The sequence below is a fragment of the Vigna angularis genome, chromosome 1, assembly GCF_016808095.1.
Source record: "Vigna angularis cultivar LongXiaoDou No.4 chromosome 1, ASM1680809v1, whole genome shotgun sequence".
NCBI classification, from domain to species: domain Eukaryota; kingdom Viridiplantae; phylum Streptophyta; class Magnoliopsida; order Fabales; family Fabaceae; genus Vigna; species Vigna angularis.
Genome location: NC_068970.1, coordinates 18,330,904 through 18,348,833, shown reverse-complemented (window position 1 = coordinate 18,348,833; position 17,930 = coordinate 18,330,904). Strand labels below are relative to the sequence as shown.

The 17,930-nt window shown below is 35.1% G+C and overlaps 2 protein-coding genes, 1 long non-coding RNA gene and 1 pseudogene across 3 annotated transcripts; 1 reads left to right on the top strand and 3 right to left on the bottom strand.

Annotated features, from left to right (window-relative positions):
- Window positions 1-288: 288 nt before the first annotated feature.
- Window positions 289-1,695, top strand: LOC108341153 (uncharacterized). The gene is made up of 2 exons (XR_001833286.2): window positions 289-516; window positions 1,569-1,695. It is a non-coding gene; the product is annotated as an uncharacterized LOC108341153 (long non-coding RNA).
- A 4,111-nt stretch (window positions 1,696-5,806) lies between these two features.
- Window positions 5,807-8,903, bottom strand: LOC108342959 (probable receptor-like protein kinase At5g24010). The gene has a single exon (XM_017580909.2). The coding sequence runs from the start codon at window positions 8,555-8,557 to the stop codon at window positions 6,011-6,013; it is 2,547 nt and encodes an 848-aa protein (XP_017436398.1). The 5' UTR covers window positions 8,558-8,903; the 3' UTR covers window positions 5,807-6,010.
- Window positions 8,904-11,501: 2,598 nt separating this feature from the next.
- Window positions 11,502-14,675, bottom strand: LOC108342971 (probable receptor-like protein kinase At5g24010; annotated as a pseudogene).
- Window positions 14,676-14,809: 134 nt separating this feature from the next.
- Window positions 14,810-17,605, bottom strand: LOC108342964 (GDSL esterase/lipase At4g01130). Its single transcript, XM_017580920.2, has 5 exons — window positions 17,276-17,605; window positions 15,806-16,015; window positions 15,568-15,722; window positions 15,207-15,477; window positions 14,810-15,122 (listed from the first exon to the last, which is right to left on the bottom strand). The coding sequence occupies exons 1-5, from the start codon at window positions 17,511-17,513 to the stop codon at window positions 14,854-14,856; spliced, it is 1,143 nt and encodes a 380-aa protein (XP_017436409.1). The 5' UTR covers window positions 17,514-17,605; the 3' UTR covers window positions 14,810-14,853.
- Between the last annotated feature and the right edge of the window lie 325 nt (window positions 17,606-17,930).

Genomic DNA, 17,930 nt, shown 5'->3' with positions numbered 1-17,930 from the left:
CTTATCAATTGACTTCTTTTGGATGTATGTTTTAGATATTATTTGTATTTTTTTGCAATTTAATTTGGATTTCATTTAAATACTTATAAAATATTTTTTTAAAAAATTTCGCGAGTTGAAAACGGATATCCAACGAGTATCCACGGGATGAAAAAGTCTGTGGATTTTTTTTATGCGGATATCCAACGAGTAACGGGTATAGTTTTATTCGGGTAGCGGATAAGCATTATATGTGCGTGACCTGACTGGTTGTCATTCCTAGTTACACTGTGCACACCAAATCTTTGAAAAGAATATTTGACTAGCTTATTTCTAAACCTAAAATCTTTCTCCCTTTCATTTCTCTCTCTACTCTCACCTTTTCTCTTGGCCCTCTTTCCTTTCTCCACGCAGCTCTTTCACTTCTTCTCACACACAGATCCAAGTTCCTTCTTCTTCGTGGATCCAACTTCTTCTTCTATCCGGTGCATTCCTTCCTTCTTTTTCCTGTTGTTGTTGCTGCACTTTTTGTTGAAGGTTGGTGCATTCCTTCCAAAGTTCAATTTATTTATTTATTGTATGTTTGTACATGTAGAATTAAATTGTATATTGTTAAAATTAGAATTTGTATGATTAGAAGTGTAAGGGAATATCTTAGAAAGATGTTTTGGACAAGAGAAAACATTGATCTGAACGAGTTTTTGTAAAATCGGATGTGGAAACGCAAAACTACTTTTATCGAATTAGAAAACTGATTTTTAATTTCATTTCTTAATGATTTAATTTAATTTTAATTAAATTATGCCTTTTTAATTTCAACTTTTTAATGATTTAATTTTATTTTAAATAAGATTTACAATTATTTAAATTTTATATGATTAGAATTTGTTTTATTGTTAATAAAATTTTAGTATTTGATACATATATATTTATTTTAATTAATTAATTTTATTTTTATTCTATTTTGTTGTTTTGCATTATTTAATGTTTTATTTTTTTTATAGTTTTTTAATTTTTTTATAATTTTAAGATATTTTTTTATTTTTTTAATGAAATTAGAATTTTATAATTATAAAAATATTTTAATTAAATAAATTTATTTTGAATTAATTTTTTTTGTTTGTAATTATTTAATATTTATTTAAATTTTTTATAGAATTTAAAGTTTTTATTTGTAATAATATATTAGTATTTGATAATTACATAATTATATTAATTAATTAATTAATTTGATTGGAATTAAAATAATTGTTTTGAATGATTTAATATTTTTTTAACTAATCTCTTAGTTGTGTTTTTTAATTATGGATTTATTTTTTTAAATTTTAAGTTATTATGACTTTTTAATAATATAATTGAATTATATAAGTGTATAATTATTTTAATTGATTACTTTTTGTGTAATGTTCTTGATAAAAAAAAATTTAGAAAAGATATGGTTCGTACTTGAGGTGCATACTGATATAAGTAAGTTAAAAAGTAGATGTCACACCAACAATTTCTAGCAAGGACAATCAATATTTATTGTTCTGTAAGTTAAATCCATTCAGAAGCAATATTAATTGGATTCAATAATTTGATTGCATCAGGATATGTCCAGAAGAAGTCACTAACAACCTCATATTTCTCCACACGTCTACTTCAATGAATGTAGTTGTCATAATCCAATATCATCATCAACTGCACTTCAGTTCCAGATCCTCTTATTTTCTTTAAGAGTCAACAAATTATTTTCAAGTGTTATTTGAGTTTTAGTCATACCAACAAGTACTACTTCTTTAGTAAAATTGAAACCCTGAGCAACATCTGATATTTTCGATCAACTCTTCCATTTTGATGGGGAGTGCAAACACAGTTTGATGAATAATGCCTTTAGAAGACAATAAATCTTTAAGAAAAATTTCTGAAATTTTGAACATTTGTTTTGACCTTAGTTTTGGATTTTTAATAGGACAATTCCAGTGAATCTACCGTAATCGTCAAGAATGCTTTAAAAATATTTGTAATCATCAATAGAAGTAGAGGAAAAAGGGCCTCAAATGTCCATATGGATTAAATAAAAAAAAATTGATGCTCTACTGGTACTGGAAGAATAAGGCAATCTTTTTCGTTTTGCAAGATGGCAAATGTTGCAATTTTCATTAACATGTTTTGAAACAAAAGAGAATTGTTTGTGTAAGTCATCGAGACCTTTTCCAGAAAGGTGACCTAACCTAAAATGGCATAGGTTGATAGAAGACACAAATGATTGTTAATAGATGAAACTTAGTTTCCTTCTTCCTTCTTGTTTTCCAAATGGTAAAGTCCTGTTGTCAATTTAGCCAAACCAATCATGCCATGTGTGTCCATTCCTGTATTTGACAAGAATCATGAGAAAATGTAAGTGAGAGTACTTAAGAGAGGAAGTTAATTTCGATCCAGAAAGAAGGTTGAAATTGAAATCTGGGACATATAAGAAATCATAGATGATGAAATTTGGAGAAAATTGGATAATACCAGTAAAGTGAGCTTGGACGACAGCACCATTAGGTAGATGTATAATGACAGGTTTTATTTTGAACAATTTAAAAAAATATTAAAGGGAGGAAGCAATGTAATCTGTTGCTCCAGAATCAATAATCTGTGGAACAAGTGATGAAGGTGATAGTGTGTGCTTAGTGCAAAAGGCAAAAGAAATACAAAGAGTTTCAGTTTCAGAGAAAGGACACTTTTGTTTGATTTCGGAGAGGTCAACTCTAGTGGGTCGGTCGTTGTTAGCTGAGCCCGTACTATCAGAAGACCTTGGTTGCTGAAGGAGGTCTCTTATACGCTAATATTGAGCCTAGGTGAGAGTAATCCCTAAGTCATGTGGATTTGCCTCTGCTATATGTGAACCTGCATGTTGCGCAATACTGTTGACAGAAGTTCCGCCAATGTTGCGGCTATTGATGCTGTTAGGGTCTGCCTGGGAAGCGAGGATGAGAAGGATAACCATGTTTGCTATAGCACACAGCAATTGTGTGACCTGTGCGTTTGCAATAAGAGCTATATTTATTGGGGTTCTGTTTGGAACCTCCATTTTGAAAAGCATCACCACCTTGACCTCTGCCATAGGGAGAGGAACAAATTGGCCCCCTCGACGGTTGAAGACGAAGAAGGAAAATGTTGACGTTCTTGCTGGACCACCATGGAAAAGACGCGATTAATGGAAGGAAGAGGATCCAAGAGCAAGATTTGGAAACGTACAACAAAAAAACGCTCATCAAGACCCTTCAAGAATCGTATGATGAAATCATGTTGATGATAGGTCCTTGCGGAACAGGTGCATACATGGAAAGGGCGAAAGTTGTCCAACTCCTTCCAAAGGGATTTAAGTGCAGTGTAATAGTCAGAGACGAATTTGGAACCTTGTTGAAGGCTATAAAGATCTTCTTGGAGCTCTGCAATGCGAAGCAAATCACCTTGAGAAAAAGTTCTCGAAGGTGACGCTCTGAGCAATGGAGGGAGACAAAAGAGTGGATGAACCAGGACATGATAAAGTGTTGCAACGTTCCCAGGAAGGATACAAAAAATCTGAAGGAGAAGGAATGGGCATAGAACCTAGCAGAAAACCCATTTTGTTTTTAGAAATCAAGGTCATTCGAAAGGAACGAGACTGTGAATTGTAATTGCTTCCAGTACGGACAGGCATGACAGAAACAGAGTTAGGTCTGGATGAATGTAAAAAGGACTGGATGGATTGAGGTCTAGGATCTGATACCATAAAAAGGAAAAGGCTAAAAGGAAGATTAATGCAGAAATCCTCTGTATTCACGCACTCAGTTTTCTATTTCGAAAGGTACAATATATAAAGAATGACCTAATAGGATAAAGAAAAAGGGAAAACATTACAAATTTGTCCTATATACAGCTCACTACATGTCAGGACAATTTTCTGTTATGCAACTCAGAATGTGTTGTCTGTTTTGCCATTTTCATTTTGCATTTCTGTTATGACTCGATTGTGTAACAATTTGGGCCTTTCGTTCATTGATGTGGAATAACTAACTTTTCTAACTAAGAGAGATGATGATCACTTTGCTAGAGGAGTTTAGTCAGTGTGTGTGTTCTGCCTTTGGTCATTTACCAATCTTTTTTTATAGTTCAGATCCATTTCCCTATAATTTCATACTCTAACATTCAGATCCATTTCCCTAAACTTTTTTGCTTCATTTATTTCCTAATTACTCAAACTATAAATTGCTATATTGTTGAAGAGGTTTGTTCTATATTAGGTATTTATTCTGATTTAATTTGTTCCGATCATGTATTTAATTGTGATAAAATCTTTCCATATTTACATCTTCCAATATAATATCTTGATATACTTAATTAGTCTTTAGGCGAGTCAAGACTTTATCGAAACGTTCGGGATCAAGTTTATCACCACACTGGCTATCTAACCAAATTTTTAAATAGCTAATTTCGAGCTAGATTGTAAATAACAAATTGAAATAACCAAGTGTAATACCCATTCAATATGTCAGAAGCAAGATGTTTAGTTGATGGCTTCCTCCTTCACACTCGGGTACATCTTTCTTAGTTCCCTCGGAAGCCGTGAAATATGCACACTGGTTTCCTTCTCTAAACTTTGGTGAACATCTACTATTTTATTTGGTAGTGGTATATAATTAAAAGTTTCAGCAGGCTTCATTTTTCTGGATTTTTAACTCAATAGGCACCTCCTTTTTTGTTTTACTACAAATTATCTCTTTGTAAGAATTGAGTGCAACAGTGGTGTCGACCACGTATATCTTTGGAATAAAAAGGAGTGTGACTTGATTTTTTTTAGTGGATAGGAAGGAATGACCATTGTTTCAATACAGTTTTTCTCGCAATAAGATATAGAAAGACACAAGATCAAGTATTAGGTGATGATAAAGTCTTGGCCAAAGGGACTATCCACACAAACCCAACATATAGGAATGTATAAAGTATAACTAACACATACGCAGTATTTAGTGGGATTTCACCCCAGAAATCTAACTTAGCAGTTAAGATCCAAGATCACGTAAAGCGTTGTCTTTCAAGAACCAATATCTCTATAGGGAATTAGACATATCTGTGGGATCTTCATCATTTTAGGAGGTTTCACTTTAAACGCTGTTACTTAAAGTGACTGTTTTTTTGGCTAGAACAACCATGATATCCATTCTTTCAAGCCGATGCAGGAAAGCTTTTTTAATACCATAATTACTGTCAAGGGTTTTCTTTTCACATAAACAATTACCCATTTTTATTTATTTTAACACAGGGAGGTATGTTCACTGGCTGTTGATGGGATATGTAATGTATTGGACATTGTAGACAGTTTTTAGATAGTTTGGCAAAAATAAAACATAGAAGATAGTATGAACTGGTTAGGGGTAGTTAGGAGGAGTTTAAACCGCAGTTAGGAGAAGTTTTAATTAGTTGTTAGGCAGTTTTTGTCTTTTAAGGAAGGGGTGTTCTAGTTCTGGTTGTGGAGCGTATTTTGTTTCAGAACAGGGTTTGTCTTGTGTAGAAGGGAATTTCTTCCATTGGAAGCTGTTGGATGTTTTCTTGTATTATGTTTTTCAGAATTAGTGTTATTACATTGTACAGTAAGATTTGTGTGTTAATTTCTTAAACTGAATTATAAATCTGGTTTCTTGTCTCCAAGAAACCTAACAGGCATCAGTGCCACTCACAATGGGAGGGCTGATTTATATGCCATTGAAACCCGAAAAGGGATGATGAAAAACCGAAAGTATGTATTTAATATAGCATGGTTAGCCGCAGTCTATGGTATATCCACTAGTGCAAACAAGTGTTGTATGAAATGGAACTATTTATCAATAATTTATTGCCAGCATAGGAATTGATTAATAATCAATGGTTTTACAATTCCTTTCATAACGTTATTTAAACCACAATAGACTGACAACAAAAACTACAGAAAAAAAAAGGACGAAACGTTGAAAAATCTATCTTAAAAGCAGGTACATACTCAAGACATTTTCCAATAGATGACTACCTAGAAGTGCTCGATACTCTATCTGGCATCATCAATCTTCAACTGGGAGAAAACCGAATCCACAACACTATCGGATTCATCACCCCTCACAATGGTATCATCCGCTTCACTCAGTGTGGAGAGTGAAGGAAGACGCCGAACATTGGGCAATTGAAGTGATGCAGAAACACTACTAGAACTATCCTCATACGGCTCTCTCTGTATTGCATTTGCACCTTTCTGAAGCTGCAGCGCGTACTCCAAGTCCCACAACACATCGCCCATGGATGGCCTATCAGAACCATCTTCTTGCAAGCATTTTTCTATCGTCTCACTAAATTTTCTGAGTGAGTTTTGATCAATTTGGTCCTTGATGGAAGGATCGATGATCTCTTGGAGTATCCCCTTGTTTTTGCAAAGCAATCCCCATTCTGCCAAGTTTATCTGATCTCTTGGAAGAGATGGATCAATCACTGCTCTTGCACACAACACTTCCAAAAGAACTACTCCAAATGAATAGACATCAGATTTTTCTGTCAGTTGTTGCGACCTGAAATACTCAGGATCAAGATATCCAAAAGTGCCTTTAACACCAGTGGTGACATGAGGTTGAGTATCAGCAGGACCTGACCTTGAAAGACCAAAATCAGCAACTTTAGCAACATGGTTCTCATCAAGCAATATGTTTGTGGACTTTACATCACGGTGAATGATTCCCCCAGATGCTCCTTTGTGAAGGTAATGAAGACCCCTGGCAGAATCAATGCATATTTGAAGCCTCACCTTCCAGGATAGACTTGGGAACTTTGTATTATACAAATGGTCCCTGAGTGTCCCTTTTTCCATGTATTCATAGACCAGAATCATCTCGAACCTCTCATCACAATACCCAATTAAGGAAACAAGGTGCTTGTGGCGAATCTTAGACAAAACCATGATCTCTGTCTGAAATTCTGGAAGGCCTTGACCTGAACCTGGCTGGCTTCTTTTCACAGCCACTGTCATGCCATTCTTGAGAACTCCCTTGTAGACGTTGCCAAAACCACCCTTGCCAATTAGCTGACTTGCGTGGAAGTTCTTAGTTGCCAGTTGAAGATCAATCAAGGGAATTTTGAGCCCAAGGTTTATGTTGGGAAGGGGAGACCCGTGACTGGTTATATCAGTCAATCTGCTGTGAGAACTCCCTCCAGCATTAACGGGGATTGGCAACCAGTCCGAATTCTCAACGGGCTTTTCCTTCCTCATTTTAGAACGCCAAAGAAAGCCAAGTAGCACCACAACAACAACCAAGACTAAACCACCGAGAACTGAACCAAGCAACACAGGAAGAAGATTATGCCCAGAACCGTTTTCGTCCAACTCAGGGGGGACAGAATTTGATGATTCAATCACTTTCATTATTTCCAGCCCGTTTAAAAAGGTATTTGGTATGGCAGCGGTTCCATTAGGTGTTAGGCTGACCTTAATATATCCAGAGTTGTCAGAGCTCACCACGAAATCATAATAATAAGGGGCAGGCAACTCCTTAGACACGTTTTCGTCACTATTTACCTGCATGACATGAAAGTCATAAATGGAAAGTTCGAAGTATGTAAGGCCAACTTGTGCACTGACATAGTCACAGAAGTGAAGCCGAAGGAAATTATCTGTGTTGTTGTCCACCGGAAGAGCCCATGTCAGGTTGAAAAGTCCCAAGTCTGTGGCATTGTCAGAGATGTTCTTAGACTCCTTAGCAGTCCCGTACACCTCAGATGGCGCAGTATAACTAGTTGCGTTTGGACCATCGGCGTCATCACCTACACGGGGCACGATTTGACCCTGGTAAGCGGAACGATTCTTGGCGTTTTCCGGATAAGTGAGATATATATCATCTGGAATCCAGTTTCTTATTAAGATATCTCTGGTAGATTGGCCACCAACGTTAAGCCTGTGTTTGGTCTCCAACACCCGAGAGTACAAACCTCCGCTGAGGGTAGATGTACCCCCAATCCGAGTGAAACGCGACACTTGGTCGGATATCAGATGGAGGGGAAGTACGAACAGTTCTATGGCATTCACAAACGCAAACGATGATTCCAGAGGTCTGAAAGTTATTTTTATGCTGGGGGTACTGATTTCCATGAAAAACTCTTTTACTAAAGCAGAGTTGTTATTGGTATCATTTCTACCATTAAAATTTTGCAACAACCAAAAGCCAGGAACTGAAACGTTGAACCTGGCAGAGGAAAGATTAGTGGGAGAAGAGAAAGGGAAGAAATGGAGGCGTACCAGGTAGGTGCCATTTTTATCGATGTTGAACTTATACGAAGATTCCCTTAGAAAAATCCTTGCTGTTTGGTAAAGAGGAGAAGGAACCGATGACTGGTTCTTTTCTGTGTTACTGCTGCTAAAAGTGGCTTGAGGTGTTGATTCACCAACGTAGACCTTTCCACTTTCGGTGACACTGTTGTCTGACCCACAATTTATGAAGTACTTATCTGGGACGGTGTAGCCGAGTGAGGCGAACTGCAGTGACGAGAGCTGAAGAAGGAAAATAAGTGCTATACAGAGAGAGTGTTGAATTATGTGGAGCTTAGGAATCTCCATGGAAATATGGTGATTGGGGCTTAGTATCTGCTATGATTATTGCATCTTCTGAAACTAGACTCTGTGGACTTCAATGAACACGGGACACAGATGAAAGGAAGACTTCAGCAGAGGTCAAGGCGTCACCTTTGATTTTTCTTATTATTTCCTCTTTTCCCTTTTTTTAATTCTGAAGTGGATTTATCAACTACCGGGACTATTAGGGCCGTGAAAAAGATAATCGAGAAGTATGGTTGACGTTTGAAACTTTCCATTACTTTTGTCTTTAAGCACTTGCCGAAGAGCGCGTGTATGGATACTTACTACTGTTGTAATAAATAATTAAAGGGCAAATAATGCTGCAAGGTAAATAGAGTACAAATATCTTTCCAGAATGATAAAAAATTTCCAATGGTCCACTGGCACCTATTTTGTCCTGGTTTTCTTGAATACATCATAAGTCTTAAATTCCAAAAGAAATGTCACTGTTAAGGTGTGAGACTAAACAAGTAAACTAAATAAACGACATAAAAGACGTGTTTATCTTATAAAAGTATTTGTTTATTCATTACAAAGTAATTGAACAAAAGATTAGCAAAAGGGAAAAAATTACATGGTTGATTTGCTAATTATTGTTTTCTATTTTTTTTTATTAGGCTTAATGTATGCATGCAGAAAAAAAAGAAGCTATACATGATGCTTGGACCAACTGGACCGCCTCATGTTTTGTTCAGCATATTTAGAAAATTAATAATTTATTAATTTTTTTTCATAAGTATAACATTTAGAAAAGTAATAATTTATTAATTTTCTTTGAGTTGTTCTATCTCGTTTATATATTGGTTTACTATAACAATATTGAATACATAAAAGAGTAAGAACAACATGTTTCTTCTTTCTTTAAGATGTAGGTGCAACTATCACAGTTGCATTTATAAAACCCTGTCTTCCTCCAAAAAATTATCAAACCATCGGAAATTTGTTTCACATCCTATAATGATTTCTACAATAAACACACCTTGATTTTCAATAAACTAGTTAGATTGTTACATACAGGCAAACTCACAAAATTTCATGAAAAATGTTGATTTATCATCCAATTGTTCTAACACCAAATTGTATTGATTAACATATGATATTAAGATCTTTATTAAACAATGTTTTAGTACAGGTGGGAAATTTTCATTATAATACATTCCTCAATTTGTGGAAAACCTTTCACCACCAATCTTTTGTCTTAAATCTTTCTTTATTTGCACTTGGTATTCCTTCCTTCTTCTTGAATACCAACTTCCAACCAATTTTTGATTTATGAGTACAACCAAAAGCAGCATCCATGTTTGATTCCACTCTTGAGCTATTACTTTTTCTTGTGCCTCTTTGAAGCTTCTAGACTCAAAACATTTTATCTCTCATGTTGCATTAAAGGCCTAAAAAATGAGATCAAGATATCCAAACCATTTTTGTTGGTTTAATTGTCTTCCTCTCTCTCTATCATAAGTAAAATAGAGTCTCTACATATCTCATTTTTCTTAGTGAAAAGTAAAAGGTCGATCCTCATTAATGATCCAATTTAAAATTGAAAAACTCTATCTCAACTTTAACTCTCTTTTTTTCTATATTCTTATACATTTTTGTTATTCACGTTTCAACTAATATAGGCGTGTCAAAATAAATAACTCAGACTTACTCAAGTTTGCTTACTGGAATTGACTCACTTTGTGTCAAGCTAAAATGAGTCAATTCAATTTATTATTTGGTAAGTCAAAAATTTTATAATTTAACTTGACCCACTATAAATTGGTAATCTAGGTGAATTGACTCACCTAAAGATATTTTGTTTTTTCCAATTTATTTTATATATTTGATTCATATTTTTTTTACAACAGAACAATTAAAGTATTCATATATTTTACCAAACATTATTATAAAAATACTAACTAAAAGTTATAGTATCAATCTACATAGTTTTACTAATAAATAAATTAAGCATATAAAGTATTTAAATATTGTTTTTAATAACATATTTTTTAGAAATATCAAATTGTCAATTTACATAATTATAAGTAGTAAATAATAATAATAATAAACTTATAAAAAAATGGTAAGAAAACAATGAAGGATTGTTATTTGTGAGTTACATATTAATACACCTTCAACCTAATTTAAATTCGTTTAACTTACAAATTCTGTAAATAAAAATAAATTTAACCCACATTAAAAGAAAATTATTTTTTTAATCCAATTTGACATAAACTTGTGGTGATTGTGATTGACTTTCAACCTATTTTAACATATGCAATCTAATATTATAAAAGATCAAATTTTCCCAGGTTCCAACCTCCATAACTCATATATACCTTCGCTCTTTGGTATATCCTATAAAGATTCATTTTTCTACCAGTGCTTCAACTTATCTTGTTTAATACGTACAAAGGTCAACATATTGAGCATCCTTTTCCATTCCATATTTTCATGTAAGTTTTAAAATTCAGAAGAGATGACAGATAATTATTCATCAAATAGACCATAGCTTTAGTAGTTTCTTGCAAGTATAATTCATTCTTATAAAATTAATTTATAAGAAAAATTTTATTCCAACCAATAAAATTAGTAGATAATATAAAATGGATAATGATACTTTAATAACATTTTTTTTACAATATTTTAACACAATCTATGTCATTCTGTGATTGGTCTAAAATTACTCCACAATCAATAATAATAATAATCATAAATAAATCAATCACATAATAACACACGTTAAAATATTATCAAAAATATATTATCAAGTATCATTATCATGTAAAATACAAGATAATGTAAAATATAGAAAGATATCAACTAATGCAAACATTCAGAAAAGTGTTTTATAAAATTATTTTATCCACGAGCGCAAAATTCAACCCAAGTGTTGTATAAAATGAAAGTATTCGTCAATAATTTATTACGGCCACGGAAATTGACTAATAATCAGTGAGTTTACAATTGCTTTGTTAACTTTATTTAAACAACTTACAGAAAAGAAAAGGAAGGGTTGAAAAATCTATCTTAAAAAGCAGCTACCCACTCCAGACATTTGCGAATGGATGACTGTCATCATCGATCTTCAACTGGGGGAAAGCGTAATCCATAGCAATATCGGATTCATCACCCCTCACAAGAGTATCATCCGCTTCACGCTTCACTCAGTATAGAGAGTGAAGGAAGACGACGAACATTGGGAAGTTGAAGTGATGCAGAAACACTACTAAAACTATCCTCATACGGCCCTGTCTGAAGCTGCAGAGCATACTTCAGGTCCCACAACACATCACCCATGCTTGGCCTATCAGAACCATTTTCTTTCAAGCATTTTTCTATCGTCTCAATAAATTTTCTGAGTGAGTTTTGATCAATTTGGTCAATGATGGAAGGATCGATGATATCTCGGAGTATCCCCTTGTTTTTGCAAAGCAATCCCCATTCTGCCAAGTTTATCTGATCTGTTGGAAGAGATGGGTCAATCGCTGCTCTTGCACACAACACTTCCAAAAGAACTACCCCAAATGAGTAGATATCAGATTTTTCTGTCAGCTGTTGCGACCTGAGATACTCAGGATCAAGATACCCAAAAGTGCCTTTAACACCAGTGGTGACATGAGGTTGAGTATCAGCAGGACCTGACCTTGAAAGACCAAAATCAGCAACTTTAGCAACATGGTTTTCATCAAGCAATATGTTTGTGGACTTAACATCACGGTGAATGATTCCCCCAGCTGCTCCTTTGTGAAGGTAATGAAGACCCCTGGCAGAATCAATGCATATTTGAAGCCTCACCTTCCAGGACAAGCTTGGCTTATTTGTATTATACAAATGGTCCCTGAGTGTCCCTTTTTCCATGTATTCATAGACCAGAATCATCTCGAACCTCTCATCACAATACCCAATTAAGGAAACAAGGTGCTTGTGGCGAATCTTAGAAAAAACCATGATCTCTGTCTGAAATTCCGGAAGGCCTTGACCTGACCCTGGCTGGCTTCTTTTCACCGCCACCGTCATGCCATTCTTGAGGACTCCCTTGTAGACGTTGCCAAAACCACCCTTACCAATTAGCTGACTTGCGTGGAAGTTCTTAGTTGCCAGTTGAAGATCAATCAAGGGAATTTTGAGCAACTCCCTCCAGCATTAACGGGGATTGGCAACCAGTCCGAATTCTCAACGGGCTTTTCCTTCCTCATTTTAGAACGCCAAAGAAAGCCAAGTAGCACCACAACAACAACCAAGACTAAACCACCGAGAACTGAACCAAGCAACACAGGAAGAAGATTATGCCCAGAACCGTTTTCGTCCAACTCAGGGGGGACAGAATTTGATGATTCAATCACTTTCATTATTTCCAGCCCGTTTAAAAAGGTATTTGGTATGGCAGCGGTTCCATTAGGTGTTAGGCTGACCTTAATATATCCAGAGTTGTCAGAGCTCACCACGAAATCATAATAATAAGGGGCAGGCAACTCCTTAGACACGTTTTCGTCACTATTTACCTGCATGACATGAAAGTCATAAATGGAAAGTTCGAAGTATGTAAGGCCAACTTGTGCACTGACATAGTCACAGAAGTGAAGCCGAAGGAAATTATCTGTGTTGTTGTCCACCGGAAGAGCCCATGTCAGGTTGAAAAGTCCCAAGTCTGTGGCATTGTCAGAGATGTTCTTAGACTCCTTAGCAGTCCCGTACACCTCAGATGGCGCAGTATAACTAGTTGCGTTTGGACTATCGGAGTCATCACCTACACGGGGCACGATATGAGCCTGGTAAGGGGTACGATTCTTGGCGTTTTCAGGATAAGTGAGATATATATCATCTGGAATCCAGTTTCTTAATAAGATATCTCTGGTAGTTTGGCCTCCAACATTAAGTCTGTGTTTGGTCTCCAACACCCGAGAGTACAAACCCTCGCTGAAGTTAGATGTACCCCCAATCGGAGTGAAACGCGACACATCGTTGGATATCAGATGGAGCGGAAGTACGAACAGTTCTATGGCATTCACAAACGCAAACGATGATTCCAGAGGTCTGAAAGTTATTTTTATGCTGGGGGTACTGATTTCCATGAAAAACTCTTTTACTAAAGCAGAGTTGTTATTGGTATCATTTCTACCATTAAAATTTTGCAACAACCAAAAGCCAGGAACTGAAACGTTGAAGCTGGCAGAGGAAAGATTAGTGGGAGAAGAGAAAGGGAAGAAATGGAGGCGTACCAGGTAGGTGCCATTATTATCGATGTTGAACTTATACCAAGATTCCCTTCGAAAAATCCTTGCTGTTTGGTAAAGAGGAGAAGGTACCGATGACTGGTTCCTTTCTGTGTTACTGCTGCTAAAAGTGGCTTGAGGTGTTGATTCACCAACGTAGACCTTTCCACTTTCGGTGACACTGTTGTCTGACCCACAATTTATGAAGTACTTATCTGGGACGTTGTAGCCCAGTGAAGCGAACTGCAGCGATGAGAGCTGAAGAAGGAAAAGAAGTGCCACACAGAGCTGAACAGTCGCCATGCAAAAATGGTAATCAATGTTTAGTTTTGCTTATGATGTTGTATCAGATATGAATAGCATGGAACTCCAACTAGAGGAAGACTTCAACACAGGTCAATGGCGGCTTTGGTTTTTCTTCTTATTTTTTCTCTTTTATTTGTATTCTGAAAGTTTATTTATGTACAACGGATGAAAATGGAAATGGAAAAGTGTTGCCACAAATTTCAGAATTATTATGAGTCCTTACAACATTTCCTCCAACAATAAAAAAACATTTAATAATGTGATTTATGACAGTATTTTTTATATATATTAAAAGAACAGAACAACTATCTTTTAATGAATGTTTGTCATTTATATTTTAGCCCATGTTTGTCATTTAGAATGTCACTTTTAATGATGTCTTACATTTTTTTTCGGCAAATTCGAAACATATATTATTTTATGAGAATAAGCAATGCAGACTTCACACAACTTTATAGTGCACCACCCCAAAACAATTTCTCTTAAGCCCTCCCAATGTAAAAAGTGAAAGTAGTCATGTTCCTTAACAACTTCATCGCGATGTAATCGAGTACGACATATGGTAATCGATTACGTAACTGTTGTCATCCCTGTCTTCATTTCAATTTCTTTATTAGTACTGTTGACTGAATTGTAAGCCGATGCATCTACCAATACAAACTGTTTTTTTCAGTTTTGGAAATTTTGCGTCATAAGAAATTTGATTTCTTGGAAAAATTTATTAAACAGCTGAGCCAGAATTAGGACTTCATCATTTGTTAATTAAGAAATGGATTAATGTATAGGTTGAAGATCACAATGATCCTGAAATGGGAAAGGAGGATCAGAGTAGGATCCATTAAGAATTGCAAAGGTAGTAAGCTTGTTTGCAGCTTCTGTGGCATGAATTCCATCCCAGCTCACGTAGTTGTAGGGGTCATTGCATGCAGTTGCTGTCACTTTGCTGCCTTTTATCACTTTGGAATTGCCACAGTAAACTTTAGGATCGAAGTTGTAGTCACCACCTCCATAGCCGCAGCAAGCTTTTGTACCATACTTAAGCCCTGTTTCACAAAGGAGATAAAAGTCAGAAAAATAACGAAGAAATTCCGGTACTCTTAAACAAGTGTAGGGATTTGTGTTTGAACCATGAGAATTGGGATGCCGGAAGAGCTCCAGCAGAACAGTGGAAGTATCCACATAAACGACAGAAGCATTGGAAAGACTTTCTCTGATTTGTCTCAGTGACTGTTTCAACATATTGTTGTATTCCCTTACTGCATTATTGTAAGAAACCAAGCATCCAAACTCATCAATGTCTGAACTGTTATGAGGAAGCTGGACCAAGAATGAAGGGTAGCATCCCACTGGTGCAAGATTAAGAACCAAAAATGTACGTCCTCCAAGATTGTATAACTCCTATAAATTCATTGAGCTAAACTCAATTATACATCTTTTCTTTCACTAATTATAGATTTTAGTTGTTGTTGACTGTTATGGTAATCTCACCTTAATGGTAGCAGCAATTTGTGAAACAACTTGAGGGAGGTATTGTTGTACTCCACCTATGCCAATGGAAGCTAAGTTGGAAGTAAAATCATTTTGGCCAATGTAGAATGTGTAAAGAGACTTTCCAAATATATCTGGTGAAGGAAGCTTGGATCCTGAGGAACAATCAAAAGAAACTATTACAATGCTTTAGAATTAAAAGACAGAGTGAGAACTAGGAAGTTTATGCATTTTGTACCTTGTTCATGCACTTCATTAACTTTGGTTTTGAACTGCTTCATTTGGTTGAGCTGGATGGCAAGAGAGAAGGGACTGATCCCAGTGACAAACAAAGAAGTATTAGGTAGAAGCACAGTAGATGCCAGTGTAGCATAATTAGCTCCATGTGTATAATCAGATCCAATTGATTGCAGATATGGACTCAAAAATGGCAATCCAAGAGCTTGAGCTGCCCAATGAAATGCAACATATAGCTTCTCTAATATTAGTACTGTACTACTGATAGAATGGTTCTCATATTGCAGTGAATAAAACAGATTTTATTGAGAAAGAATATACTAAATTGACTGTTTGCTCCACATATAACAGCTCAAGCATTAAAGCATGTCTTTAATCTATGAAAGATAAATGGCAAAATACACGAGAAAATTGTCAATTTAAAAAATTTTCTTTTCTTGAACTCCCAAAAGGAAAAAAACTGAAACATTTGAAAGGTAAGAAGGTGAACATGTAGTTCAGGAAGTCCCAGAGACGTATTAAAAAGTGACACCATTAATTACTAGTGATGTCTAGAAGATAATGACAACCCACAGCTATTCAACTCTTTCTAGCTGGGCGTTTTTTCTTGTGAGTAAGAGTGTGACAGCAATAAAGACAAGTCTTAGATTTTCTCATTAACAGACGAAAAATGTAGGATACATACAACTCTATAACAGATTAGGAGAAATTTGCTAAACTCTGTTAGATTTCCCAATTTCAAGCAGATATATTACAGCCAAAGATCAAGGCACCGACTTTATCATTATGGTGCAGTCAGTTTCTTTCTTTTGTTAAATTTCAGTAACATGTTTGTCTTGGCTGTTAGAACTTAGTACCTGCAATGCAAATCAGAAGCACTGATACTGTATGAAACACCAACGAAACACTGAAACAAAATCAATAAAATCTGCTGATCCATGTTTCCCACTGGCGCATGTTGAATTTTTTCATGACCTTGTCACGTGAATCAATAAAATCTGAATGATCTATGTTTCCCAGTGGGGATGAGAGTTTAATTTTCACATAACTTGACTCTGTTTGTTTGTACTAAAAAATAGCAATGGTTAAAAAATGATTTTTATAAAACTTAAGTTGCTTCTGAAAACAGAAGTCCAGACAAGATAATAATCGCAATAAGTGATTATTTTATTAAAAAAGATACTTTCTTTATATATAAAAAGGACTTAAGCGTGCCCTTGTCACGTGAAATTGTGTTTATCTTACCCTTTATAAAAATCGATAAGGTCTCACCTAATGAACAAGGAGAGCAGAACCAAAAGCTTAAATCTTTCCTTAAAATTTTCATTCTTCTTCGTTTAGCTTCAATGTCCAGACTCATAAAAGGCGAGAGATATTATACAAAAACAAAGAAAATGAACAAATTCTGACAATGGTTAAACTGAAACATTAGAAAACCTAAAGAAAACTAAGATGACAGAGTTTTAGTTACCAAGAAAATCAACTATGAGTCTCCCATCAGTAGCTCTTCCTACTGGTTTCTTGAAGTAAGTCACTCCAAAGGGACCAGATTGAGAAGGAAAAGCTGCCCAAAAGCCACCAGTATCTGAATTTGAATCACCAAAGTTGAAAATTGCCTCGAAATCACACTTGTTCTGACTTGAACCGATCATGCAAAGCAATACAAGGGTGAAAAAGACCAAGAAATTGGAGGATGCCATTGAAGTCATTTTTGTGAGCTTTAAGACACTGTCCGATGAGATAGTGCTGGACGAATAACGGATGACCTCTCCTTCTCTAGTTTTGTTTCTTATGGCAGTTTTAACTGCATTCATTTTACATTAATGTATCACAATAATTGATATTCAACATACACATTCCACATTTTCAATATAGTACATATGGTATTAAAAATTATTATTGTGTTCGTATAACTAACTACCTTTATTCTCTTGGAAATATTAGATAGATGATATATGTAACATTTTAAAACAAAGCGTAAAATATATAACATAACCTAATTATGGTTCATATATAGCATAAAGCATTTCAAAGTATTACATAATATAAGCACTATATATATATATATATATACACATATATATATATATGTATATATATATATATATATTTAAAGTCCTAATAAA

What these genes read in the sequence shown, in the direction of transcription:
- LOC108342959 (XM_017580909.2), bottom strand. Translation starts at nt 8,557, where the DNA reads ATGGAGATTCCTAAGCTCCACATAATTCAACACTCTCTCTGTATAGCA.
- LOC108342964 (XM_017580920.2), bottom strand. Translation starts at nt 17,513, where the DNA reads ATGACTTCAATGGCATCCTCCAATTTCTTGGTCTTTTTCACCCTTGTA. An exon ending in TAATGAAGTGCATGAACAAG is followed by an intron (nt 15,723 to 15,805) that starts GTACAAAATGCA and finishes ATTGTTCCTCAG; the next exon opens with GATCCAAGCTTCCTTCACCA. An exon ending in AAATTGCTGCTACCATTAAG is followed by an intron (nt 15,478 to 15,567) that starts GTGAGATTACCA and finishes ATGAATTTATAG; the next exon opens with GAGTTATACAATCTTGGAGG.